Source organism: Mastacembelus armatus, chromosome 16 (assembly GCF_900324485.2).
Source record: "Mastacembelus armatus chromosome 16, fMasArm1.2, whole genome shotgun sequence".
In the NCBI taxonomy this organism is placed as follows: domain Eukaryota; kingdom Metazoa; phylum Chordata; class Actinopteri; order Synbranchiformes; family Mastacembelidae; genus Mastacembelus; species Mastacembelus armatus.
The window spans coordinates 24353660-24379221 of record NC_046648.1 but is presented as its reverse complement, the minus strand read 5'-3'; the positions used below and the strand labels follow the sequence as shown (position 1 = coordinate 24379221).

Here is a 25562-nt window from a genome sequence, read left to right as displayed (position 1 = left end):
CCTGCACAGTAGAAGAAGAAGAGGGTCAATAAGTTTGTTTAACTTTAGAGGTTGTAGCAGGAATGTGTTTTTCTTCTTCTCCATCATCTTGTGACTCCTCAGATTTGTCCTGTGGGGCCTGAGGGGTTGAGAGACTCTCCTGTAACGTACAGCACTGCAGCGTTTGTAGTCTGTGTGAGAGAATCTGCAGGCTTCTGAACTACCTGCTGTGCTCGGACTGAACGACTGCAGACCTGTCTGTTTTTCTGCCTGGTAACAGTCCAGCTCTTATTGTGATGGTGGCATCCTTTTCTCTCTGCGCTGATTAAAGATCAGAGATAAGACCCTGGGGGGGGGGTTACCATGGTAACAGGTTCACACCAGCAAGGATTCAGCCAACAATGACTGAGACCAGGACCTGGACTGGTTCACCTGTTCAAGTTTCAAAATATATTGTGAAACCTGTGATGATCATACTCTGGAATTAATTAAAGCTGCACTTTATCATGTCTCCTCTGCCTTTAGAGGGTCTGATGACCCAAACTAACTCCCACCATAAGCCCCGCCTTCCTGCTTTTTGCTCCTCTCATCCCATCCTGTTTCCTGAAGCTGCGACGTGAACTACAGATGCCTGGTTGGGACAAAGTGTCCAGTCCAAAGCTAGCGTTAGCTGACTTCAGTCAGGAGTAAATGTGTCAGTCCAGTCGACACTCTGGTTCCTGCTAACGTGACCCCAAGCACTAATGTTACACAAAGCTCCAAGGAGAGCCATGGAGGGGGGACTATATCTGAGAGACACCACAGCCTGATCATCCAGGACAGTTGTGTAGAGAGACCAGTGTGTGAGATGCTTCTGTGAGTTTCCAGAAGGATCTATTGTTCCCTGTGATGACTCACAGCTGCTGAAACCCAATCTGAAAACACTTGAGCTGCCTTCTCCCCACTGTAATGTTATCACTGTGTCTGTTATGTCAGTGTGTGTCTGTAATGTTGTCAGTGTGTGGAGAGTCATGTTGTGCATTTGCTCACACTGTAAATCTTCGTGCTCTGAGCATCACAATAGCTTCAGACCATTAAAACCAAATATGATCAACTAAGAAATTAATTAATTTGTGTTACTGTAATTTTCAATAAAACAAATTAATTAATTTCTATTAATCTACTCAGCAGAAAAAAGTCATTAAATGAGCTGCAGTCATGGACGCATTAATTCATCTGTATTTATAATAGAATTTATAATACAGAATTAGGACTTTTACTCTTTGCACTTAAATATATCTTGATGGTAATACTTTGTATGATTTTGAATGCAGGAGTATTTTTAACCTGTGGTAGTAAATGAAGTACTGAATATCTCATTTCTTGCTGTGGTGACACGTATAATATTAGGATGATACTATGATTATTGTTGTGCTATAGTTTGTGTTTGTGGTGTCACACTGCTGTCTGCATGTTTCTGCTCTTTTGCTACAAGTCAACTAAACAGGGTCAATCATTTTAATATTGATTATTCTGACATTAACACATACATTTATGCAGCTATCTTTGTGAGGACGCTCACTGGCTCACGCACACACACACACCCGTGTCCGTGTGTGTGTGTGTGTGTGTGTGTGTGTGTGTTCCTTATATCACCTTGGTAACCTTTTCCTCTAGCTGCACATCAGAAACCTGCAGTTTCAGGCCCCACCTCCTGCACTTGATTGGCTGAAACGTCCTCATGTCAAGGTAAAATAAATCCACCTAGCACTGCTCACACTAAAGCTGTTGTTATTGTTGTTGTGTTGACTCTGATTCTTTCTTTGGAGAATGAACCAACATCTGTTTAGCTTCTAACCTTGACCAAACCTCTGCTCCTCAATAACCTTCGCCCTAACAGGTACACAAACACCTCAGAGACCATGTGTCCCCTGCTGTCGTCTCCTCAGGCTCGATTTCTGTCAGGTTCCTGTTCTGTCTTTATGCTAAGCTAAACTAAGCTAAGCTAGGCTAAGATAAGATAGGTAGGTACCAACTTTGGGGGTATATCCAGCTGAGTATGTAAATATAAATATGTAAATATTCTGAGAATAGTCAGAAACACGAGAATAAGAAATGATCATTGAACTATTTGACAGTTCATTTTCTGTGGCTTTAACTGCAGTGTACAAAAACATATGCACAATAACATCATATTCAGGGATTAGCACCAACAGTGAAAACACTGCAGCTACTTCTGTTTGTTTTATACATATTTTATTTTTTAAATAATTTCCTATATATTAGAAATATAATTGTCTGACATATTAACAGCATTTTAATTTTGTTTGGTCATGGAACCACATTTCATTCGTCTTTATCTGCTGATCACATTATGTTCTGCGCTGAAATAAATAATGAAAAATCTCTCTTATATAATTCCAGATAATAGACTTTTAAAAGTCTTTACTTCTGAAAAAACTACATGAAAAATATTCCCAGCAACTTCTTTGTACCATTTTCAAGATGTGCCAAACTTGAAATGAAATTTTTTTAAAAAGTGAAATCTTTGGCTCCGGATCAAGAAAAAGATAAATTACACATTACTAAAAAAAAAAAAAATAATCATGAACGCAGGCGACTTCTGTTATATCAGACAGAAATAATCTCTGCTTTGGCAGATTTTTAATATTTCATGTTTTTAAGATCCAGAAATTCCTTGATAAGGCAGAGATTTTTGTAGACTGCAGTTTCCCCCTTGTCAAAGGGCGTAACCATGAGCTGCAGCGACACACACGTACTGGAGCAAAGTATAAAGTAACAGAAAATGGAAATACTAAGACACTGACACCTCCAATAGACTACACCAGTTGTTTTGTTTGCTCGCACTGTTCTCGTCTAATTCATTAACTGTTACATGGTTCAACTCTGCTGAAACACTGATTCTGAGTTAGACACACTGCTGTCTGTCAGAGAGGCTTTTATTGTGAAGGGATAAGTGATTTTTTTTTTTTACCTGCTCAGCAGCTCTGAATATTTTCTCCTCCTCAGGTCGGGCTCTTGTGTTCTCCTCCTCTCTTCCTCATGTTCTCTTCACTCCAACACACTGAGAACCCTTAAGAACCTGCAGAACCCAGTCCAATACACAGATCCTGCTCTGATCCAGATCAGCCCAGGATCCTGTCCACAGCAGCAGCTCTGATCTGAAACCCTGAAACAGACTGCAGCAGCGAGGAGGAGGAGCTCTGAGCGTGTGTGTTTCAGTGTGTGCGCACATGGCTTTTCATTGTGAGTACATTTCTGCACTGTGGGGACATTTCTGCAGTGTGAGGTTCAGGTTAGGGTTTGGGTTATCAGTGATAGTCACAAAGATAGAGATGTTTCTGCAGCTGATCCTGTTTCCTGCTGAGAAAATCTCCCTGGAGATTCAGATCTGATCTGCAGTCTGAGGGTGAAACTGGTCTAAACTGATCAGATAAAAGAAACTTGACTTATTGCTGTCTCAGTTTGGTTTGGTTTAAGATTTCCATTTTTCACAGAGTAGATTTCTTTTATAACATTTACTCGATAATCGCCCTTTCTCTTCTCTGTATGAATTTTCATTTTAATTAATATATATAGGGAAGTTTAGTACAGATAAAAAATAACTATGATGTCTCCTTGTTGTAGCATATTGTCACCAAATGAGACAGAATATCAATATACAGTTGTACCTACATGTTTTATTGTTTCTTTATGTCCCATTAACAGGACATTTAAAAACCATATTCACTGTCATTACTGCAGGTTGTGTTACCTCCAGTCTAACAGGGTTACATGAAGAAAATGCAGAGTCTGCTGCATTTTAATGTGTGTGTGTGTGTGTGTGTGTGTGTGTGTGTGTGTGTGTGTGTGTGTGTGTGTGTGTGTGTGTGTGTGTGTGTGTGTGTATGTGTGTGTATATGGATCTGCTTCATCAGCAGACTCTGTCTTTGATGAATTAAACATCAGTCAGGTTGTTTCTACTGAAAACATGTGTTTCCACCACAGGAGGATTAAAAAAAGGGTCCAATTAATGTCACTGTTTTATTTTTAGTTCACTAACAAAAATAATAATAAAAAAATATTAGCATGCATATTTCATTAACATATAAACAGAGTAAACCAACTAAAGTGTTGAGTAATGAATCACATCAGAAGCATCTCCATAAATGTCCCACAGACATGAAGCGTTCAGGGACCAGGACGCTTCATATGGTCAACTTTGCCTTTAGCATTTCCTGTCACCTGGATGTTTCCAACTCTGTCCAGTTAGTTTGATGATCAATGCATAATCAAATGATAGTCAGGATCCAGACTAATGTAGACCACCTCTCTACAGCTACATCAGTGAACAGAACTGAGACCTCCACCTGGACCCATGGGGCGTGGTCTTGATTATGTCACCTGTAGGGGTGGGTGTGGCTTCTGGCTCCTGGACCAATGAGTTTTCACTGAAAGAAAATACCAACCAATCAGAATTTATGTTATTACCACGAATATTAAGTTTTTATTAAAATCTTAAGTTTCATGTGGTTTGATTGACAGGTGCTGGTTACCTGTCAGTGTTAAGGTTTTCCCTGTCGGACCATAGCTCACCTGAAAACACACACAGGTATGTCATCACCTCCACCTCCTGTTGTGTTCAATAGAAAATCTATTCGTTGTTCAGATGTTCTGATTTTCATCGTTCTACTACGTTCTCATAATTAATCCTGCACTTTCTCCTCGATTTAACAGAGTTGTGTCAGATTATTGATCAGAGATCAATCACTTTTAATTGAAAGATTCAAATAAATCAACATCGGTCTGATGATCAGTCCAGGTGTTTACCAGGTGTGTGTGACTCACTGCGCTGCAGCTGGTCTGACTGGTGTGAACTGGAAACAGATACAAACGTTGATGTTAACAGCTGGTTTTTATAGATTATTTATTGATCACTACTAAATACCATAGCATCAGCATAACAACCTCATAAACCTTTTTGTTACCTGTGCAGTCCAGGTGCAGCTGTAATCCAATTAGCTCTTTCACTGGATGTGCCCTCTGCTGACCCATAATGCTCTGCTACTTCCTGTTTAGCTGTGGCCTCCTGCTCTGTGCCTGTTATTTAGCGTTTCACCCAACACAAGAACACAATGTTGTTACCATCTTGTGTTTGTCGTGTAAAATATAATCAATATTTTAAAATTCTTGTAATTCTCACCTGGCCCCTCCCCCCTCTGCTCGTCTGGTTGCTGGTTGGTCGCTCTGCCCGAACTCCGTGTGAAGTCAGACTTCCTGTGACGAAGATGTTACCAAAAAAATTAATAAATAAATCAGGTGAAGGTTGTTGGTGACTGGAAGTGATTGGATGACAGCTGATTACCTCACTTGTTGTCTGACAGATGAGCTGTGTGGGTGTGGCCTGGGCAGGTGTGTCCTGAATGGGCGTGGTCTCTGTAGAGATCAATGAAGAACATGTGGTTTTTCACAGCTGTAATGTGCTATTGTGGTTGGTTGGAGGTGTGATGCAGTGTTGTGGTCATGTGATCACACCTGCAGGCTGAGAGTCAGACTTTGCTGCAGAGCTACAGTCAGACGTTCCACCAGACGTTCCACCAGATGATCCTGATCACTGCCAGAACCGTCCTGAAGCACAATATCAACAGTGTGACATTTAAAATGCACTCTGATTGGTTAGAGGTGTTGGCGACATCATGATCACTGATCGGTTGAAGTTGTTTGTTTACTGGTATCAGGTATAGCCTTGTTAAATATTAAATATGTTTGCTGACAAAAACAATGATATAAATTATAAAAGGCTTGTGGAGATGAACAGGTGTTGCTGTCGTTACCTTGCAGCGAGACAGAGCGCTCAGAGCCTGTTTATAGAGATGAACAGCCTTCTGGTGTTTCCTCTGCTTCAGGTAACACTCTGCCAGTGATTCACACACCTGCACCTGTGCCGGGTAGTCCTCTACAGATACACAGACACACAGGTAACACACCTGACCCAGAGTCAGGTGGTCCTTTACAGACAGGTTTATTAAATATAATAAGACAGCTACTAGAACAGGAGCCTAGAAGTTGCTAATGTTACCAGTGTCTCTGAATCCCTGCAGAGCGTGGATGAAGCTCTCTGCTGCCTCTTCCTCATCGCCTAGCTGACTGTAGGCAAACGCCAGGTTACTGAAACACCGAGCCTGCTCACCACGGGACCCTAGGGAGCCTGCATACACACACTCTTGTGTGGGACAGGTGACTGGTAGACGTGACTGGTGTACAGTCTGTGCATGTCTTACCGTACAGTCCAGCAGCCAGCTTGTGGTAGCCCACAGCAGGTGTGAATTGGCCCACAGAGTTCAGAGCAGCTCCCAGGTTGTGGAACACTTTGGCCAGAAGGGGGGGCTGCTGAGCTGCAGGGCCCAAGGCTGCCTCGAAACACTGCACCGCCTCCTGGAAACACCTAATCTGGCAGTAGGACACACCCACTGACAGGTACAGCTCACCTGGACCACAGCAGCAGGTCAACAGATTACTCAGTAAGCTTAATGAATCACTCAGATGATCTGTCTAATAAAGGTGATTACCCAGATTCCTCGGCTTTTTGATGCTGTCCGTTAAAGTCAGACACTCAGTGAGCACCCTTATGATGTCATCATGGCTGAACTGCTCTGATTGGATCATGTGATTTCCTGCCTCTTTCAGGGCAGCAGCTTCAAAATCAAACATGGCTGCCACTCTGTAACTCTCTGCTGCCCGGAGGAAACCCTGGACCGCCAGAGACCAGTCCTATGACACAAGGAACAAATTACAAAGGGATATGAAATGATCGAAGCTGGGTCCTAGTTTAGATAATTTAAGATTTCAGAGTGTAGTTAATTCCCTGATATCTCATTCAATTCTTGTCTTTTCAGTCCATATTAGGGTACTAGTTAAATAGATCCTTGTCTATATTATATTAGTTATTGATGTTTTTCAACTCGTCTTGTTCTTGTTGGTGTACGGTAACTTGCTATGATTTTATTTTAATTGTATAATTAAATAAAAATACACACATACCTGACATCTGACAAATGACACACCTGGCTTTTTAACCTGACTGCTGCCTTATGTAACCTGACACCTGCCCACGCCCTGGTCCTGGTTCTGACCTGGGTTCTGCTGTAGCAGCGGCTCATCTCCATGCAGGCGTCTCCCTCGCTGCCTCCATCTCCCTGAGATCTGTACAGCTGAGCGGCCTGCAGGAAGTAGTCGGCGGCCTCTCGGCTCTGCCCCAGTGCACTGTGGGCCTGTGCCAGGTTGAACTGGAGCTCTGGGAGCCGTTTGGCCTTGGGACCCGGCTGAACCCGCCGCAGGTAGTCCAGACCTTTCTGAGGCCGTCCTGCCTCCACATAGGCTGCTCCCAGGTTGAAGGAACAAGCCCGGAGGACCCGTGAGTCCTGCAGCTGAGCAGAGCATGATGGGAAATGTATTATGTTTTTCAACAGAAGTTGTATGAATACTATTACCACTAATCCCACTATAGTACTGCTATTGCTGGTTCACAGCAGTCACATGTTTTTCACCTTTGACCTCAGGAGTCTCACCTGTTCTGCGACCTTCAGAGCGTTTTTTAAGCACCTCAGAGCATCTTCGGTCCTTCCCTCCTGCAGAGCTTGGTGACCAGCAGAGGTTAACTTCTTGACGTCCATAGTCTGGACCTCTGAGGCCGCCGTGGACTTCTTCCTCACCTCCTGCTCCCTCCTCTTCCGCCTCACCTTCACCTCCTCGTCACCTCCTTGTGGACAGGGCGGGTCGGGCTCCATATTTGAGTATTTGATCCGTAGCAGAAAAACTCACCTGGATGGAGGCTGAAGAGAGAAACACAGGTAAGTGAGATTAAAACATGCATCTCCCTTCACACACGCACCTAATAATTATTTTTAGATATTGAGCTGATGGGCTCACTGATCGTTAATTCATCGTACAAATAACAAATTGGCCAAACATCAGTGATAAACACAGTAAGTGTTGGGGGAGATGTGGTTTCCTCTGGTTGAATTTCAGGTGGAGTTTCAGGTGGAAGCCAAAGCTGACACTGCCCTCTGCTGGAAACACAGCCACATGAACTGAGATAAAACTAAACGAATATTAATTTTCACCAATGAAGACAGCTGGCGACGTAAAACACAACTGAACGTCAAGGTAAGTTAAAATAAAAAGCTATGTTTGAACAAACAATCACCCTCAGAAAAATTAGAAGTAAAAGAAGTTAATTGAATAAATTGTAGATGATGACACAGCAGAATTACGGGTTTTACTAAAACATGCAGACAATGATACTGTTAGTTAGTTAGTTAGCTCTCTGCTATAACCGCTAACTAACACAAACACTCACGGTTTCCAGGTGGAGGTGAAGATCCTTCATCCCCAGCTGTCAAATATTCTAATATAGCTAATATAATTCCCAGGTAATGTTTAATGTCACAAACTGTTCTGTGTCTCTGCTGGAGTAAAAATAATAAAATGTGGAGGTGAAGCAGCCAGCTGGTAAACACCTGTGCCACCTACACCTGAGGACATGGAGTTAGTTTAACTGGGTTGCTATGGCAACACAGTACCGCTCTTCAGTTATTATATTATAAATTAATTTAAGTCCAAAATGTATTATATCTATTATACCACATCTACTATATAATTAACTATTTAATTTAAGCTAAATTTTATTTTAACAGGAATTTTGTTTGCTTTAACCACAGAAAACGCCATAGACCACAATCCAACGCGACATAGTTCCAGCCAATAGGAACTGCGGAGGACCAGCCGGCCAATCAGTGACCGGCGGGAGCTTTCAAACTTCAGACAGGAAACAGTTGTGAGCAGTGTGCAGGTTCGATGGGCTTCACGCAGAAGTTTATTATTTCCACCTTTTACGCTTTTTAAGGGACATTTTGAGATTAATAAGAAGTTTAGGTCACCGAGAGGATAAATAAAGAGTTTGACAACCTGTTGGAGACGAGGACAAGGAGCTAACGGCTAACATGGCGGATTCATCGGGACAGAATCGCTGTGAGTTTTTATTTTTACCTAAACACGTTTATTTTTTCAGACGTTTTGAAACATCCATGTTCTGTCATGAGCCTGTTTTATCTGCTACTCCCGTTAAATGTTAGGCCAAAACGACTTTACACCCATAATGTAGCTAGCTGCTAGCTAAATACAAACCGTTTTAGTGTTAGACACGTTAATTTCATGGAAAGACTGAGCTCGTTGCTTAATTTCAAAATTTTAACTCTTAGTTTCCAGATTATTATTTAAAGCATTTTGTTTTAGCTCTGATATAAAACTGAAACATACCCTTGTTTTTATAAACTACCTGCAGGTTTTATCAGTTATCTGACCTTTTCCCTGTAAATAGGGAAGTTCTATGTTTTTGACTTTACCAGACCCAGAGGACTGAGAATTTACACATTTCCCACTATTTAAGTTACTGTATCCTAAGGTTAGTGAAAGGTTATGGTTAGTTTGAGGTTAGGCTGAGGGTTTGGGTTATGGTTAGTTTGAGGTTAGGCTGAGGGTTTGACAAGTAGCTAGTGGTTGTGGTTAGTTTGGTGTAAATCTCCAGGAAGTGAGTATAAGTCAATGTAAATTTCTCCCATGAGAAATGAAAACACACGTGTGAGTTTAGCATGTCTTAATTTGCGTACTGTGGCCTGGTTGTGTTAACTGGTGTGTGTCTGGTGATGTTTGCTAGATGAGCGCCTCACAGCAGAGCAGATGGATGAACAGAGGATCCAGAACGTGGCCTATCAGTACCTGTGCAGGTTGGAAGAGGCCAAGAGGTCAGTGGGATTCACACCTGAGAGACTGCCTCTGTCAGCTAAAGATTATTTCCATTATCAGTTAATCTGCTTTGTGCATTTGTGATTAATTAGATTTGATTATAAAATGAATTATATTTTTATTGTTAAAGAATTATGAAAAATAGCAGTCACATTTTTTAAAAGGCACCCTGCTGAATAATTGTTTGTTTTGGCTGGTAGAGAGTCTGAGACTGATAATAAACTCACATCATAAACCAATGAGTTAAGCCAGGTAAGATCGCAGCCTTGTTTAAAAACCTGTATTGTTTTCTTGTCCTGCTCAGGTGGATGGAGGCGTGTCTGGGGGAGGAGCTTCCGGCTCCCACTGAGCTGGAGGAGGCGCTGAGGAACGGGGTTGTTCTGGCAAAACTGGGTCATCGATTTGCTCCAACTGCGGTCCCTCTGAAGAAGATCTATGACCCCGAGCAGCACCGATACCAGGTCACATGACGCTGCACAAAACATGATGCATGTGTGAACCAGTTTAACCTGGATATGTTTTTTTGTTCTTTTATTATTGGCATATTATTAATATATGTTATTATAACTACATTAATCAGAACAGTTTGTAATGTTTCAATCATCAGTTGTGTGTTTGTCAGTGTATAATTGGTAATCAGTGTAATCAATAAGCTACAGTATGTGTATTGTTATTGTATTAAAAATCAGATGTATATTCATGTGTCTGTTACCAATACTCAGTTGTGTATTGATCTGTTCAGGCTGTGGGTCTTCAGTTTCGTCACACTGACAACATCAACCACTGGAGGAATGCCATGACAGCAGTAGGACTGCCAGCGGTCAGTGAACTGATTGATCGCAGTATTGAACTGTGAGTTGATAAGCTGATCTGTGTATTGCATAATCACTTGTTGTTGCTGTTTTCAGATCTTTTATCCAGAAACTACAGATGTATATGACAAGAAGAACATGCCCCGAGCTGTGTACTGCATCCACGCACTCAGGTACGTCACCTGCACACCTGCCTGCTTACCCGTACACCTGCCTATTCACCTGACTGTTTACCTGTCTCTCTTTGCAGCCTGTACCTGTACAGACTGGGTTTGGCTCCACAGATCCACGACCTTTATGGAAAAGTCAACTTCACAGGTGAATATCATAGACCTCTCTGCAAGTTGTGTACGAATATATTTTACACTTGTAAATAAAGCAACAAGATATGACTTCAGATTTTCCTCTGCACAGAAATATGAATCTAAGATTAATTTGTATATTTTTACACTTGTTTATTTTGCAAATTTTTATTTACCTGTGTGTGCAGAGGAGGAGATTAACAACATGAAGCTAGAGTTGGATAAATACGGGATCCAGATGCCTGCGTTCAACAAGATCGGAGGAATCCTGGCCAATGAGCTGTCAGTGGACGAGGCTGCAGGTAGAGGGAGACTTGTGATTGGCTGTGAATTTCTTAGAAATCTTTCTAGAGAGTAAGATGCAAAGAAGGTTTCTTTGAACTCATCCCGCTCTCTTCTTCTTTTCCCATCAGTCCATGCGGCAGTAATAGCCATCAATGAGGCGGTGGACAGAGGGGAGGTTGAGGTGACAGCGGCGGCCCTGAGGAACCCAAATGCCATGCTCAGGGACCTGCAGGAGGCGCTGGTCGGCATCTATCAGGAGATGCTGCGACAGGCGAAAAGAAGGAAAGCTGAACGGGCAGCAGGCAGGGTGAGAGTTTGGCCGCTGATTGGTCAGTCTGGCTGTCCAATCGTAAGGCTGTCTGATGTGCATGTAAGAGCAGCATGTTGTGTCCATGTTGTTGTCAGTGTTGTAATTTGTGTCCCAGGGTGGAGGCTCTGAAGAGAAAGATATCTATGAAGAGTATCTGACACAGAAGGAGATCCAGGACAACATCATCATGGCCAATGGTGAGAACACATGTTCTACATTAGAACATGATGTTACGCTGATTAGAAATATGAAATGATCCATCATTTATTCTATTTATGAATCAGTGGCTGATTATAGAATATGCAGAGGACTATATAAAAATGAAACATTTTCTGTAAATTATTTTTATACCTGGTGTTAATTATACACAAAACATTTGGAAGCTTAGAATTCAAGTCTTTAGTCTGTGATAAAATGTTCCCAGACTTTGGTCGACCCTGTCCACTGTTCTCCGCTGTACCATGCGCTCTGTTCTCTACTTTGGTTGTTTTGTTTTTTGTTTTTTTTTTAAAATAATTTGACTCATCTCTGCGACGTACTCACTGATTTACCTGATTTATCATTGATCATATTGATTGATCTGCGTGTGTGTGTGTGTGTGTGTGTGTGTGTTAGTTCGATCAGTGGTGGAGCAGGTGGATGAAGCTCTGGATTTAGCAGATGAGCTCGCTCTGCTCTCTGCTCTGCAACTGCCATGTTTGTCCCTCAGAGGCCTCCGTACTGACAACGGCCCCTGGTACCTGGACCAGCTGATAGCAGACCGCCAGCAAAAAGCTCTGGTATATAAACATGCAGAGAAATTCATGTGTACAGAGAGAAACACAATAATTGGCTGTCCTGAGTCCTACCTCTGTGTGACCTCTAACCTCTGTGTGACCTCTGACCTCAGGATGAGGGCTGTGTGGATCCTCTGGAGCCCGATGAGTTGCAGGAAGCTGTGACTGTGGCCAACCGGGAAGCTCAGAGAGCCAGGAACAGTAAGTCATACTGGGTTTTGTGTAGTGGCAGGAAGTGGTGAGACGCTGTCCATCTTTATTTAGAGTCTGGGGTGCTACACAGTTTACTGGTCACCCACACTGATCCCAGCACCAGTTCAGCTCATTGTGAATGTATGGTCCTGTAATGTGTGTGTGTGTGTGTGTGTGTGTTTCAGTGGATGTAGCGGTGAAGAGTGTTAATGCATCGCTGCGTGGCAATGACCCCAGACACACTGTCAGCTGTCTGATGACTTCTGACCTCCAGCTGCCTGAGGTGTTTCCATTTGCTGCAGCTCTGTATCACAGAGAGCTGCAGCAGCTGCAGAGACAGACTGCACAGGTGCGACTGAAGATACACACCTGACACACACTTTCAATTCTTGTCTGTTGACTGACAGGTCTCAGGGAGAGAAAGTGAAAATGAATTAACAGATCACAGATTGGTTCCTGCATAATGAATGTGTTATCATATTCAGTAGTCACCTGCTGTTCAGTTCAGCTTTAGTTAAATGAATCATTTTAAAGGTGTTTAATTCAATGTTAGTGTGGGCATAAAGAGTGTGGTTCCTGTTGTCTCCACCAGGGGGAGCTGCAGCAGGAGGAGCTGTTTGTTGCTGTGGAAATGCTGTCAGCTGTCGCTCTCATCAATCAGGCCATAGACGCGGGAAAGCCTCAGCAATTCAGCTCCGCATTGATCAGTCCTGCTGCAGGACTTTCTGATGTAGACCACACTCTGCTGGCCAGGTACGCTATTCTGTTTACCTGTTTATACCTGTGTCTGTTTACCTGTTTATACACGTGTCTGTTTACCTGTTTATACACGTGTCTGTTTACCTGTGTATTTACCTGTTTCTATCATGTATTTCGTAATGATGATAATGAGGGTGATTAGATTATTGTTGTTGTGTTCAGGTACTTTGAGCATCTGGTCAGCATGAAGCAGCAAGTGGGCAGAGATCTGCTGACCTGGAATCAGCTACAGGAAGGAATCACCTCTGTCAACAACTCAGCACAGGATGAACACCAGCGTAAGTCATGTTCCCTTAAATGTGCATGTTAGAACAGGGAACACCCACGTTCAGAGCTGCAGAGCAACCTAAGTGATCAAAGAGAATCAGTCTGCAGCTATTTGTAAAATTAAATATTTTTATTAAGAAGAAATACTGAAAGTGTGACGTGTGTTACCTCTCTGATCGCTGTATGATCCCTGACCTCTATGTGCCCTCTCTGACCTCTGACCTTCAGAGCTCCTGGCCGTGGGTCTGGTTAATGAAGCTGTCATCAGAGGAGACTCTAAGCAGCTGCTCTCTGCTCTGCTGCTGCCCTCCTGTGGAGTGGAGGATGTTTTACCTGCCAACATCTGCAGATACCTGACCCTGCTGACCAGAGCCAGGCAACACAAAGCACGGGTAGGTCCACACAGGTAACACAAAGCTCAGGTAAATCCACATAGGTAACTCTGACATTTGTGCTTTCATTAGTTCGGTCTGTAGAATGAAGCCAGGTATTTTTGAGGTTTACATCTGAAGTCATATGCCCTTCCTCTGTCCAATCAGGTGAGCCGAGACCCAGGTGCTGAGCTGTGGTTGGCTGATGTCCAGGAGGGAGTGAAAAGAGCCAATCAGCAGAGTCAGAAGGCTCTGAAGTGTGAGTCAAAGATTTTAAATCAGTCCATGACTCATTGAACTTAAGTTGAAACTATGAAACTACAGCTCAGCGTTTACAGTGAAGCAGAATCTGAGATTCACCATCTGCCAATGACAAACTTGGATAATGTGGATTTTGTAAATCAAAACAGCTACAATCTGGTTTTAATGATTGGACTCCAGGTTTGCTAACTGCTGACTCCAGTTACCTTGTTAGCTGAGGGGTTTACATACTGTTTCCAACCTACACTTTGAATGTTAGATTGATGTGTTCAGTATGGACAAGAGCAATGATTTGTTTTGTAGTTTAGTTTAAATCGATCATGTTTGTTTGTTGTTGTTACTCAGAGCAAGATTTGACCATATTTTAAGACACATTAATCCATACATGCAGATCATTTACATAGAGTCCAGTCACTTTTCCTTGTCGCAGTGTGTTTATTAAGACTCTGTCTGTGTGTATAACCCATACAGTGTGTCTGTCGGTGGCAGCAGTGAACCAGGCTGTGAAGGAGAACAGGGTGAATCAGACTCTTCGTGTTCTGTCTTTACCTGAGGTGGACCTGCAGGGACTCCTTTCTAACTGTGCTGCAGATTATCAGAGAGAACTTGGCGCTCTGATCACACACAGGATACACGGAGGTGACTGACAAGACTCTACCTCCTCACACAGACTGTACTATTTATATACTTTCTATCACGGAGGGAAATTCATTCAACACAACTGGTATAAACCAACATGTGACTCTTGTGTTTGTGGACAGGAGACAACAGGAGTCCGTGGGTTCAAGTCCGACTGGAGGACGGTTCATTTTATTACTTTCACCTGAACAGACTGGAGGGAAGCTGGGAGAGACCAAACGGATTCATACACAACAGCGTGTTCCTCGATAGGCACGAGATTCAGGTAGAGTCACACCTGAGGCTCACAGGGAACTGTTAGGGCCACTACTTCAGGTAGAGTCACACCTGAGGCTCACAGGGAACTGTTAGGGCCACTACTTCAGGTAGAGTCACACCTGAGGCTCACAGGTCACTGTGAGACCCTCTACTACAGGTCACACCCAAACACATTAGAAAATGAAAGTCCTCAAAGACAGATTGACTCTCGGAGGGGCAGGTGTGTCCCAGTCTGTGATTGGTCAGCAGTACTAAGATTGTGTGTGGTGTCATTATCTGTCCCACAGGAAGTCATCAGCAGTGTTTCGGGTTCATACAGTCGCAGCGTCCTCTGGAAGAGCAGTCAAACCCTAATCGTTCGCCTGCAGGCTCGGTGTCGAGGGTTCCTTATCAGACAGCAGCTGGAGACTCGACGGCGTTACCTGGCCAGTCAGACGCCTGCCGTCATCATCATCCAGGTGAGGCCGCTGCTGCCTGTGGACGGGGTTTGTGTGGTGTCAAAGCCAGGTTTAAATCAGGGCGTCTGCAGTGTGAACATCTGTCAGACACTGGATCCTGGATTTGATGGGGAGTTGTGCAGCAACATGAAGTTAGTCTGTTGTGGCAGCTGAACTTGATCCTCGGTGTGAGTGTAAAGTTAACACCAACTACACTATAACTAGTTAGTTTGACTTTAAACTCATCATCTCTAATATTCAGCTGCAGGTTCACAGTGACACCACAAGGCTTTTCTTTGGACATTTAGTGGGAGGAAATGTCTGCGTCCAGTTCAATTTGGTGATCTTTTTAACATCACTTGTCCCACTGAAATAATAAACCTATTAAATGGTTTTAACAAGAACAGTCATGTACAGGACAATCGGAACTGAACCGAGAATCAAACTACAAGAAAACAGAAAGGAACAAGGCTGTTTAACTGTCTGTTTCCATTAATTGACTCTGGTTTGTTTAGTGATTTATTTATTTATTTTTAAACAGGTTGGAAGAGACATAGGACACAGTAGAATCAGTATCTAACAGGTGTTTTTGTTTGTGTTCAGTGTCATTGGAGGAGGTTTGTCCAGCAGAGGGCGTACAGGCGACGGCTGCAGTTTCTCTACATGAACTGGAGAGCTGTGGTCAAGGTGACAGATTAATAAATGGAGACTTCTTGTTGTTGCTTTTGTTTGCCTGTTAAATCATAATTAATGTGAGTTTCTATTTACAGATCCAGTCATTTGTGAAGATGTGGCTGGCGAGGAGAAAATATCGAGCTCGACTGAGTTTCCTTCGACGTAACGTGAGTTTCACTGATGTGTTTGTCCTCAGGTCAGAGCATCCTGGAGAAAATTTACTAAAGAGCTAAAAAAAATGTTATATTTCAGAAACAGAAATGACACAGACTCTGTTTCTTGTCTTTATGCTAAGCTAAGCTAAGTTAACCAGCTGCTGCTTGTACTTTGATATTTTACATAAAGACAGTGGGATCAATCTGAACATCTGTCTCTGAAAGACGTAAATTTATTTAAATGTTGAACTGGTCCTTTACCTGTCAGAACAACTGGTTGCTATGTGTGAGATTCCACCAGCCAAAATCGAAAATAGGATTTCCATATCTCCATGATGAGTGTGTGATAAGTATGTACCTGACCACAGGTGGGCGCAGTCATAAAAATCCAGGCTTTCTTCAGAGCCAACAGAGCCCGGGAAGATTACAGGATGCTGGGTAAGTTTGTTAATGAGTGCTAAGAAGAAGCGGCCTCTGATTGGACGTTAGCTTGTCAATTAATGATGTTTTAAAAAAAAAAACACATAAATGTGATGTTTTTATAATTAATAAGCCCCGCCCCTTCTTCTCCCTCACCTGTCTCAGTGCACTCAGACATGCCCCCTCTGTCTGTGGTGAGAAAGTTCATTCACCTGCTTGACCTGGGTGACAGTGACATCAAAGAGGAGGCGGAGCTTCTACGTCTGAGGGAGGACGTGGTCAGGACCATCCGCTTCAACCGACAGCTGGAGGCCGACCTGGACCTGATGGACCTGAAGATTGGCCTGCTGGTCCGAAACAGAGCCACAGTGCAGGTATGAGCAGTATGTGTACAGGTGTGTTCCCACACACAAGTAGGCTCAAAGATTGTTTATGTTCAGAGGATGAATCACTACACACTGCTGGTACTAACAGAGCTTGTCAAGGTGCAAGGAGGATTCACTCCATACTAAAATATAGGAACAAAGGTTGTAGTGCCTACGTTGGTCCTACTACTAATATTAGGCTACTCAAGACATGAGAAAAGGTGTTTTCTATCCCCAAGTACAAAAACCTGATCCCCTAGTCCAGTTTCAAAAACTCAGATCTTCTAACCTGATGACAGAAATCCAGTTCACTATCCAGTCTGAAAGCACAACCCCTTACCCTTAATGAACCTGTCTACCTGAACAGGAAGTGGTGTCTCACTCTAAGAAACTGACAAAGAAGAACAAGGAACAGCTGTCAGACATGATGGACCTGGAGAAAAGTAAAGGACTGAAGGCCCTGAGCCGAGAGAGGAGGGAAAGACTGGAGGCCTACCAACACCTGTTCTACCTGCTGCAGGTGACACACACACACACACACAGCAACACGTGTTCTACCTGCTGCAAGTGTTGAAAAACATTATTACTTTCAAACATATCGTTTTTCCTTCCTTTTGTGTATTTTGTGTGCGTGTGTGCGTGTGTGTTAGACCCAGCCTCTGTATCTGGCCCAGCTGATCTTCCTGATGCCTCAGAGTCGCTCCACCGCCTTCATGGAGATGTTGGTGTTCAGTTTGTTTAATTACGGCTCCGACCGCAGGGAGGCCTTCCTGCTGCTGCAGCTGTTTACTGAGGCGCTCAGATATGAGATCAGGTAATTAACACAGGGTGTCCATGGAGACACATACTAAGGCTGCCTTGCTCTTCATTCTCCTATGAAGCTGTTGATCATGTGAACAATCTCCAAGCCTTTTGTGCAGCCTTTGTTTAATAACACACAGTAAAACAAGGCTCATATACAGGATCTGATAATATTTACATTCACACACACATTTGTACTTTTCTATTTGATCGGCTTCTTCATCTCTCCTCTCCTGATCCTTTTAGATGAAAGGCTAAATAAAACTGTACAGATTCTGCTGTTTTAGGAGCTTTTATTCTGAAGGCTGATGTTTTATGTCATTCAGATCTTTTGAGATATATTAGATGAGATATATGGCATGGTCCATCTGTGATAAGAAACCACCATAAACTCAGACCCAGACTCTGACTCTGTGTCTGTCTCTGTGTGACAATGTCAGACTGAAGGTGGAGCAGCCTCGTGATGTGGTCACAGGTAACCCCACTGTCATCAAGATGTTGGTCAACTTTTACCGCCACGCTCGCGGTCAGAATGCTCTGCGGGAGTCTCTGGGTCCGGCTCTGCAGGATGTGCTGCTGGACCGAACCCTCAGCATCAGGACCGACCCAGTGGAAGTCTACAAGACCTGGATCAACCAGACCGAGACCCAGACGGGACACAAGAGGTCTGAATATAGACCAGCACCAAAACTAATTAATGTTACCTTCAGGTCCCTGTCTGTCTCACCCTGTCTGTCTCACCCTGTCTGTCTCACCCTGTCTGTCTCACCCTGTCTGTCTCACCCTGTCTGTCTCACCCTGTCTGTCTCACCCTGTCTGTCTCACCCTGTCTGTCTCACCCTGTCTCTCTGCAGCTCCCTGCCCTACGAGGTTTCTCCTGAGGACGCTCTGTCTCACCCTGAGGTTCAGAGACGCATCGACATCGCCATCATCAACCTGAAGAACCTGACAGACCGGGTCTTCAAAGCCATCACCTCCAACCTCCACAAACTGCCGTAGGTGTCCACCTGTCCACGGTGTCTTTTCTGGCAGAATGATTACATTCATGTTGTTTATTGTCTGTTGTGTTTTGTAGATATGGTTTACGCTACACAGCCAAGGTCCTCAGAGACTCCCTGAAGGCAAAGTTTCCTAGAGCCAGCGAGGACGAACTGTACAAGGTAAACACCAGGATGTAGGGGAACATGTACTGGTTTAGTCCCAGTAAGTACCAGCTCAGACTACTTCAGAAGTCGGACTAGTTTTTTACAATAAAATCTTATCAAAGATGTGATTGGATGCAAACATCAGCACTAGGATCTGGTCTGAGTGACACTGAACACCTCATAGGTTTGAGTCAGTCCAGTGAGCATGTCTTTAGCCCAGGTCCTGAACCTGGATCTCTGATGCCGTCTTACTCCCCATGTGATTTCGTTACAGATTGTAGGTAACCTGGTCTACTATCGCTACATGAACCCGGCCATCGTAGCTCCTGATGGTTTCGATGTGGTCGACCGATCCGCTGGCTCCACTCTGCTGCCAGAGCAGCGTCACATCCTGGGCTCCATCGCCCGCACGCTACAGCACGCCGCTGCCAATAAGCACTTCCATGGAGACGGTTACCACATCAGGGCCCTGAACCAGTACATCAGCCAGACCCACAGCAAGTTCAGGTCTGAGTTTTCTTTGACCTCTGACCTCTGTGGTCTGGATATATACCAAGGGAATATTTTTTTTTTTTTTCAATCTTAAAACTTAGCGCCTGAACCAGACTGGACTGGGTTTGGTCAGGCTTCTGCTTGTGAGCATGTGACTCTTTGACAGTTTTTTATGTTTAACAGGAAGTTCCTGCTGGGCGTGTGTGACGTTCCTGAACCAGAGGACAGGTTCAGTATGGACCAGTACTCGGAGCTGCTCATCGTCAACAGGCCTGTGATCTACATCTCCCTCAGCGAGCTGCTCAACATGCACCAGGTCAGAAACCTGGACCAGGGTCTGAATCAGATCCATGTATCGCGTCTCCAGGTGTGTTCTCACCGTGTTTCTGTCTCTGTTCAGTTGTTGCTGGAACATCAGGAGGTTTTGTGCCCAAACCCATCAGACCCTCTCAGACTGCTGCTGAAGGATCTTGGACCTGTCCCCACCCTGCAGGAACTTATTGGTACTACAGTTAATATTACTGCTACTTTGTTATTACTGACACTGATAGTACTGCTGCTGTGTTATTACTGACACTGATAGTACTCCTACTGTAATATCTGATACTGCGTTAGTTCTGATACTGCCCGTTGGTGTTTTCTGTCCAGGAGAATCTTCAGCAGTAGCTGATCCAGGGTCAGAGCCTGGTGTGCCTCAGAACAGTAAGATGGAGGTTTCACTGACTCTCACCAACAAGTTCGACATCTTCAGTGACGACAAACCAGATGCACGGGGCCTGCTGCTCAGGTGACTTAGCATGTTAGCCTCACCTGCTCAGGTACCTGAGCTCCGTCTGTTTATCGTTCACAGGTTTTACCTTTTAGAGCTCTGCCCTTTTTCACTTTCAGCACAAAGCAGCTGATCATGGACGTCATCAGGACTCAGCCAGGGGACTCTCTGAGTAACATCCTGAGAACATCCACCTCACCTGACCAGGTACACGCACACATTATACTTGTATATAATAAAAGCTATAAAAAATTGAGCTACGGCACAGACCGATAAGCTAAACCAGGTTCTGGATTCACACTCATTACACTGAGGACACCACTTTCATTGGTGCCATCAGTCTCTGGGGCAGTCCTGTTTCTCAGAGGCAGTTTGACAAATGAGCTCAGCTCCTCTTGTCTCTTCTTCTGCTCAAACAGGAAGCGCGTCATGATTGGCTGATTCAGCGGCGGGCTAAACAAGACGCTCGAACACCTGAGAAGATGAAGAGGAACCAGTCACTGGTTGCCAATGGCAACCTGAGTCTGGAGGAGAAGAAGAGGAAGATCCTGAGGAGTCTTCGTCGTCTTGAGGGACTTGGAGTGCTGAGACCCCCTCATCCCGAAAACCAGATCCTGCAGATGATCGCCAAGGTGACACAACACACACACCGACGTGGTCCAACCTCCACTTCCTGTCCTTTCATCGGGCATGTTGCAGTGAAAAGCATGTGGGCTTTCCTGAGCACGTCCAGGACTCATTCCTGTTGGTTTCTTTTTATTCCAGGACATCCGGCAGCAGCGTCTGCACCGGCAGCGGCGGGGGTCAGAGGTCATGAAGCTCCGTCAGACTCTGAACACTCTGCAGGTAAAGAGCAGTTTCCACAGTGAACAGGTGGACTACTACAGACATTACATCGCTTCCTGTCTGGACAGCCTCACCGCCAACAGGTACAGGTGGTGCATCCAGCGCTCTGATTGGCTGTTTGAGCTCAGCTCAGAAGATTAAAATGTTGGCTGTTGTGGTGTGTCGTGTGTTGCAGTAAATCGACCAATAAGAAGTCAGCGGACAACAAGGGGAAGAAGAAGCTTCCTGCGCTGCATTACAGCGCCGCCCGGCTACAGGAGAAAGGAGTTCTGCTGGAGATCGAGGACCTGCCCTCTACACAGTGAGAACATCCTGCACGCAGAAACACGTTTAGTTGATTTTTGATGGTAAAACAAATAAATACGACTTCTGCAAACAGGCTTGGGGGAACTTTTGGTCGTGTATTTATCTTCCAGGTTTAAGAACGTGGTGTTTGATATCTCTGCTGGATCTGAGACAGGAAGTTTCAGCATCAAAGCTCGATTCCTTGGTGTCGAGATGGAAGAGTTCCAGCTCAAATATCAGGTACACACCAGGCTGAGTACTGAGTCAGATACCATGTACAAAAGAGGCCTTGTTGTATACCTTGTATTTTATAGGTTAGTTTCACCAGTGTGTTGTGTTTGTGTAACATAACTGTGTATTGTGTGTTTCTTTCTGTTTGGTACGTGTTTTTTACGTGTTCCAGGACCTGCTGCAGTTGCAGTATGAGGGCGTAGCTGTAATGAAGATGTTCGATAAGGCGAAGGTCAACGTCAACCTGCTCATCTTCTTGCTCAACAAGAAGTTCTTCAAGAAATGAACTGAGTGACGCTCTGACTTTACACTCCTATCTCTATTTTTATTTTGCATTACATTATCCACCTTTATATATCACTATATATTAGAGTGAGGCTTTAATTTTACACTCCTTTGTTTATAACCATGAAAGCTTTGGATTTTTCACAGCCGACAAATCATAAAAGTATCCCAAAGTAAACTTTATGCAGTATAAATATTTACAACAATATATCTCAGTATACAGTGAGGTGTCTTATCTAGACTCCTATCTCTGATTCTTACACTAAACCTCAGCCTGAAACTACTTATCTGCCTATATCACACATTTAAGTGAGGCATCTTCCTTCACTCCTTCCTTCGCATCTTTGTCTCCAACTCAAAAAGGGTAGTTGTCCTTCAATCCTGTTTTTACATCTCAGTAGAATTTAACTAGAGTGGGACATCTTCCTTGCACTACAATCTGTGTTAATGTCTCACTACTGTATTTCTTTTGGTGTCCCATCATATTGTGCAAAATGGTGACTCTTTGTCTAGCTCTAAAAATAATAACAAAATATAGATGCGTACTTCACTCCTGTTTTTTGTATCACACTGAAGTTTAAACAGAGTGGGACATCTTCTCTGCATAATAATATCTGTTTTATCTCAATCTAATCTACCATTGTAATCTATTTTTAGGGTGAGTGAGGAGTCTTGCTCCAGTCCTATCTTTGCATCTAACTCAAATTTAAAATTTCTTCCCTCCTCTTTTCATAGTGCAACTTAAACAGAGGGGTCATCTGCTCTCTCTTCCTATCTCTGTTTTACCCTCCGACCACAGACTGGAACGATGCCTGATGAGTTTTCTTATTGAAAATGTTTATTGGTTTTCAAAGATTTTGTATAAAACATATGAACATGAGCCAAAGTTAAACATTTAAACAGACAAAGAAACAATCAGATATCGATTGAATTATGACACTTACAGGACCCCGCAGAAACTCGAGTGTGGACAGATTTCATTGGTCACTGAAGTCTGTTTACTCGCTAAAACAGAAAACCTAAGTTCACCTCAGAAAGTAAATCAGGATTCAGCAGTCAGCTTTTTTAATGTCTGATCAATAACAGCTGACTGATCAGTAACTGTAAATATTTTCTGTCCTTTTGTTTCTTTCAGCTCTTTGTTCTTTGTCTATTTGAAGAAACGTTTTTAAGTGACGCTTTATTTGTTTCTACTCCAATAAACATTTAAATGTTTCAGATGTTTTGGTCGTAGGTGAAGCTTCAGTCTGAAGTTGTGGAAGTTGATTGGTTGGTTAATTGATTGATTGAGATCATGAACTGTAAAGTGCAGCAGATTAGTGCACAGCGATGATTCCCTTTACAAACAACCCTGTTGTCTGACTGTATGTAGTCACATGTGTAACAGGTGCAGCTAATGAGTTTTAATAACATGCATGTTTATCTGCTGTGATGTTCCTCAGAAGTTTGAGACTACAGTGGTGTAGTCCATCGGCTTCAGCGTCTGCAAACAACAAGTCTGTTAGAGCAAAACATTAACACTGGCTGTTTGTTTTGCAGGGTCACATGACCTGACTCACCTCATAGTTGCTTTCTGAAGGCGGCGGAGGTGGCGCGGTGGATGGAGGTGGTGGGGTGGGCAGGGCTGGTGAGGTGACTGGGGTTTCATAGGGCGGCAGAATCTCTGGCATCTCTACAGCAGTTTCATGACATAGTTTGACCAAGATGTTTGGCTGCTGAAGAAGAAACGGCAGACTGGGATTGGACTGGAAACACAGGAGGACGGTACATGCAAAGTCAGAATGAGCTGAGGCTGCAGGTGGACTCACCTGATCTGTGAAGTGATGGTAAGCTCTGCAGCTGAAGACTGTGACACAGATGGAAATGATAAACCCCAGGAAGGAGAAAACTCCCAAAATGCAAATCTGGAAAAAAAAAACAGTAACACACGAAGCAGCAGTGAGTTTGTGTGTTGCAGCAGCTTCTTGACCGGAAGCCGAACTGCTGGTTTGACTGACGAGCTGTCAGGACAAATCTCCTGGTAGAGTTGCCCTTGGATGAGGCCCTCAGCCCCCACTCACCAGCAGATCAAGCTGGTTGTTGAGGGTCGCTCTACTGAAAGAGAAAGAACCTCCTCCTCACACATCCCCATAAAAGGTGATCAGCAGATCTGTCAATGTGGACTGTGGACAAAAACCCACCTAAAAGTTCTGAGGTAATTTAATTAGTTCCTTCAGTTTGTTTACTTCATGTGCTGACAGCACGTCACCTGGTGGTTCCTCAGTTTTAAGTAATTCATGTGCTAACCTGAAGGCTGCTGGTACTTTCTGTGTTTTAAGTCATTGTATGAGAGGTTTCCCTTCAGCTCTTCTCCAGCCTCATGGCTCATCCACTTCATTATCCAGTGTTTCAACACACATCTGGTCTCGGGACACTCTCGTTCCTTGAACTCTACCCTCCCCAGACCCCTGCAGCTGCTCCCTGTCCCTCTCCCGCTAGCATCCAGACCTGTGGAGTAGAGTGTGTGGCAGCGGACTTTGACATCAGGTCTGTAAACGAAGACAGCCACTTCACCTGCTGCTGCTGTACTGTTGGACCTTCATAACAAACATCTCAACAGTTGTCACTGATCGAACATCAAAGTACAGCATCAAACCAAAAAGTCTTACCAGAGGCCAGTCCATGTGCCCCTGATTAATAGCATCCAGGATGTAAAAGGTGGTGGCTGCAGCTGAAGTGACAACAGTGGCAATACTGAAGCCCAGAGCTCCATTCACCTGCAGAGGAGAGACAGGTCAGCACACCTGGAGCCACCTCTGGTCACCTGAGAATCAGCTTGACCTCTGGCTTCTCCAGTATCAGAGGACAGGGGGGTTATAGGTTTCAAATTTGATCTTTGACCTTTGGTCATGTGTAAATGAGCAGTAGGTGTAAAGTGATATGATTAAGTTACTGACCAGGCAGTGGTTCAGTGACCTCCCTGCAGTCACCGTCAGAGATCCAGCTGTGATGAACTGCAAGAAAACAGAGACATCAGACCAGATGCAGTGTTTGCTGACAAGTGATGGGCAGGAGCTTCACCTGAAGAACGACAGGCCTTCATTCACAACAACCCCCTGTTTTCCATTGTCGTTATTTTGAACAAACTACCTTTTAGTTTATTTTTGCTTTTTAATTTCCAGGACAAAAAACATCTTGACTGGGTCGTAGATAGGACAGCTGACTCACACACAGAGCTCCCCAGACAAAGACACCAGTATGGCCCTGTGTTGTTGGTGCACGGTGAAACAGGACAGTCCCAAACAGGAAGATTATCAGGCCGATCATGATCTGCACCGTCTGCAGGGGCGAGAGATAACAGCACATGAACAGTGTTCAGATCCTTTACTTACCTTTATTCTTTACAAATACTGCAGGTAACGTCCTGTAAAGCCAACGCAACAAAAATGATCAGATTGTCTCTCACCCCAAACGCCACCAGTCGTACTTGGCTGAGCTGTTTTTTATCTGGAGGGTGCTGTAGTGCAGCACCCTGAGGTCCATGGATCACATGGGTGACCACCGTGATGCTGCCTGCTGCCGTCTCTACAGACGAGGACGCCGACATGTCTGAGGAGACCTGAGAGGAGCTGCCCTGAGCTGCTGCTTCATATCTGAGCTCAGAGTTAAAGATTGACCAGGGA

General features: G+C 44.0%; 3 protein-coding genes across 7 annotated transcripts; 1 reads left to right on the top strand and 2 right to left on the bottom strand.

The window, feature by feature from the left end:
• Nucleotides 1-4134: 4134 nt before the first annotated feature.
• Nucleotides 4135-8492, bottom strand: ttc24 (tetratricopeptide repeat domain 24). Of its 3 annotated transcripts, none has more exons than XM_026316797.1 (14): nt 8318-8492; nt 7527-7790; nt 7092-7385; nt 6528-6729; nt 6240-6446; nt 6038-6166; nt 5793-5914; nt 5494-5586; nt 5324-5394; nt 5162-5235; nt 4947-5058; nt 4789-4835; nt 4515-4554; nt 4135-4409 (listed from the first exon to the last, which is right to left on the bottom strand). In XM_026316797.1, the coding sequence occupies exons 2-14, from the start codon at nt 7743-7745 to the stop codon at nt 4298-4300; spliced, it is 1722 nt and encodes a 573-aa protein (XP_026172582.1). In that variant the 5' UTR covers nt 7746-7790; nt 8318-8492; the 3' UTR covers nt 4135-4297. The 3 variants fall into 3 exon arrangements, with proteins under 3 accessions (XP_026172582.1, XP_026172584.1, XP_026172583.1); XM_026316799.1 differs by having other exon boundaries at nt 4807-4835; XM_026316798.2 differs by lacking the exon at nt 8318-8492 and having other exon boundaries at nt 7527-7902.
• Nucleotides 7681-23115, top strand: iqgap3 (IQ motif containing GTPase activating protein 3). Of its 2 annotated transcripts, XM_026316796.2 has the most exons (40): nt 7681-7808; nt 7987-8124; nt 8679-8988; nt 9674-9761; nt 10067-10223; nt 10505-10582; nt 10671-10747; nt 10825-10892; nt 11065-11178; nt 11290-11468; nt 11587-11668; nt 12087-12250; nt 12361-12448; nt 12625-12788; nt 13032-13192; nt 13361-13476; nt 13694-13857; nt 14005-14095; nt 14569-14736; nt 14859-15001; nt 15282-15452; nt 16035-16118; nt 16202-16273; nt 16630-16699; nt 16847-17055; nt 17414-17566; nt 17697-17860; nt 18288-18512; nt 18702-18842; nt 18923-19007; nt 19267-19499; nt 19668-19800; nt 19885-19987; nt 20133-20271; nt 20373-20460; nt 20673-20885; nt 21019-21182; nt 21275-21400; nt 21516-21624; nt 21788-23115. In XM_026316796.2, exons 3-40 carry the CDS (start codon nt 8961-8963, stop codon nt 21899-21901), a joined length of 4926 nt encoding a protein of 1641 aa, XP_026172581.1. In that variant the 5' UTR covers nt 7681-7808; nt 7987-8124; nt 8679-8960; the 3' UTR covers nt 21902-23115. The 2 variants fall into 2 exon arrangements, with proteins under 2 accessions (XP_026172581.1, XP_033181491.1); XM_033325600.1 differs by lacking the exon at nt 7681-7808 and having other exon boundaries at nt 7893-8124.
• Nucleotides 22721-25528, bottom strand: LOC113136209 (membrane-spanning 4-domains subfamily A member 15-like). Of its 2 annotated transcripts, none has more exons than XM_026316813.2 (7): nt 25346-25528; nt 25108-25218; nt 24837-24893; nt 24549-24656; nt 23709-23804; nt 23460-23612; nt 22721-23383 (listed from the first exon to the last, which is right to left on the bottom strand). In XM_026316813.2, the coding sequence occupies exons 1-7, from the start codon at nt 25484-25486 to the stop codon at nt 23339-23341; spliced, it is 711 nt and encodes a 236-aa protein (XP_026172598.1). In that variant the 5' UTR covers nt 25487-25528; the 3' UTR covers nt 22721-23338. The 2 variants fall into 2 exon arrangements, with proteins under 2 accessions (XP_026172598.1, XP_026172595.1); XM_026316810.2 differs by having other exon boundaries at nt 23460-23615; nt 25346-25523.
• Nucleotides 25529-25562: the final 34 nt, after the last annotated feature.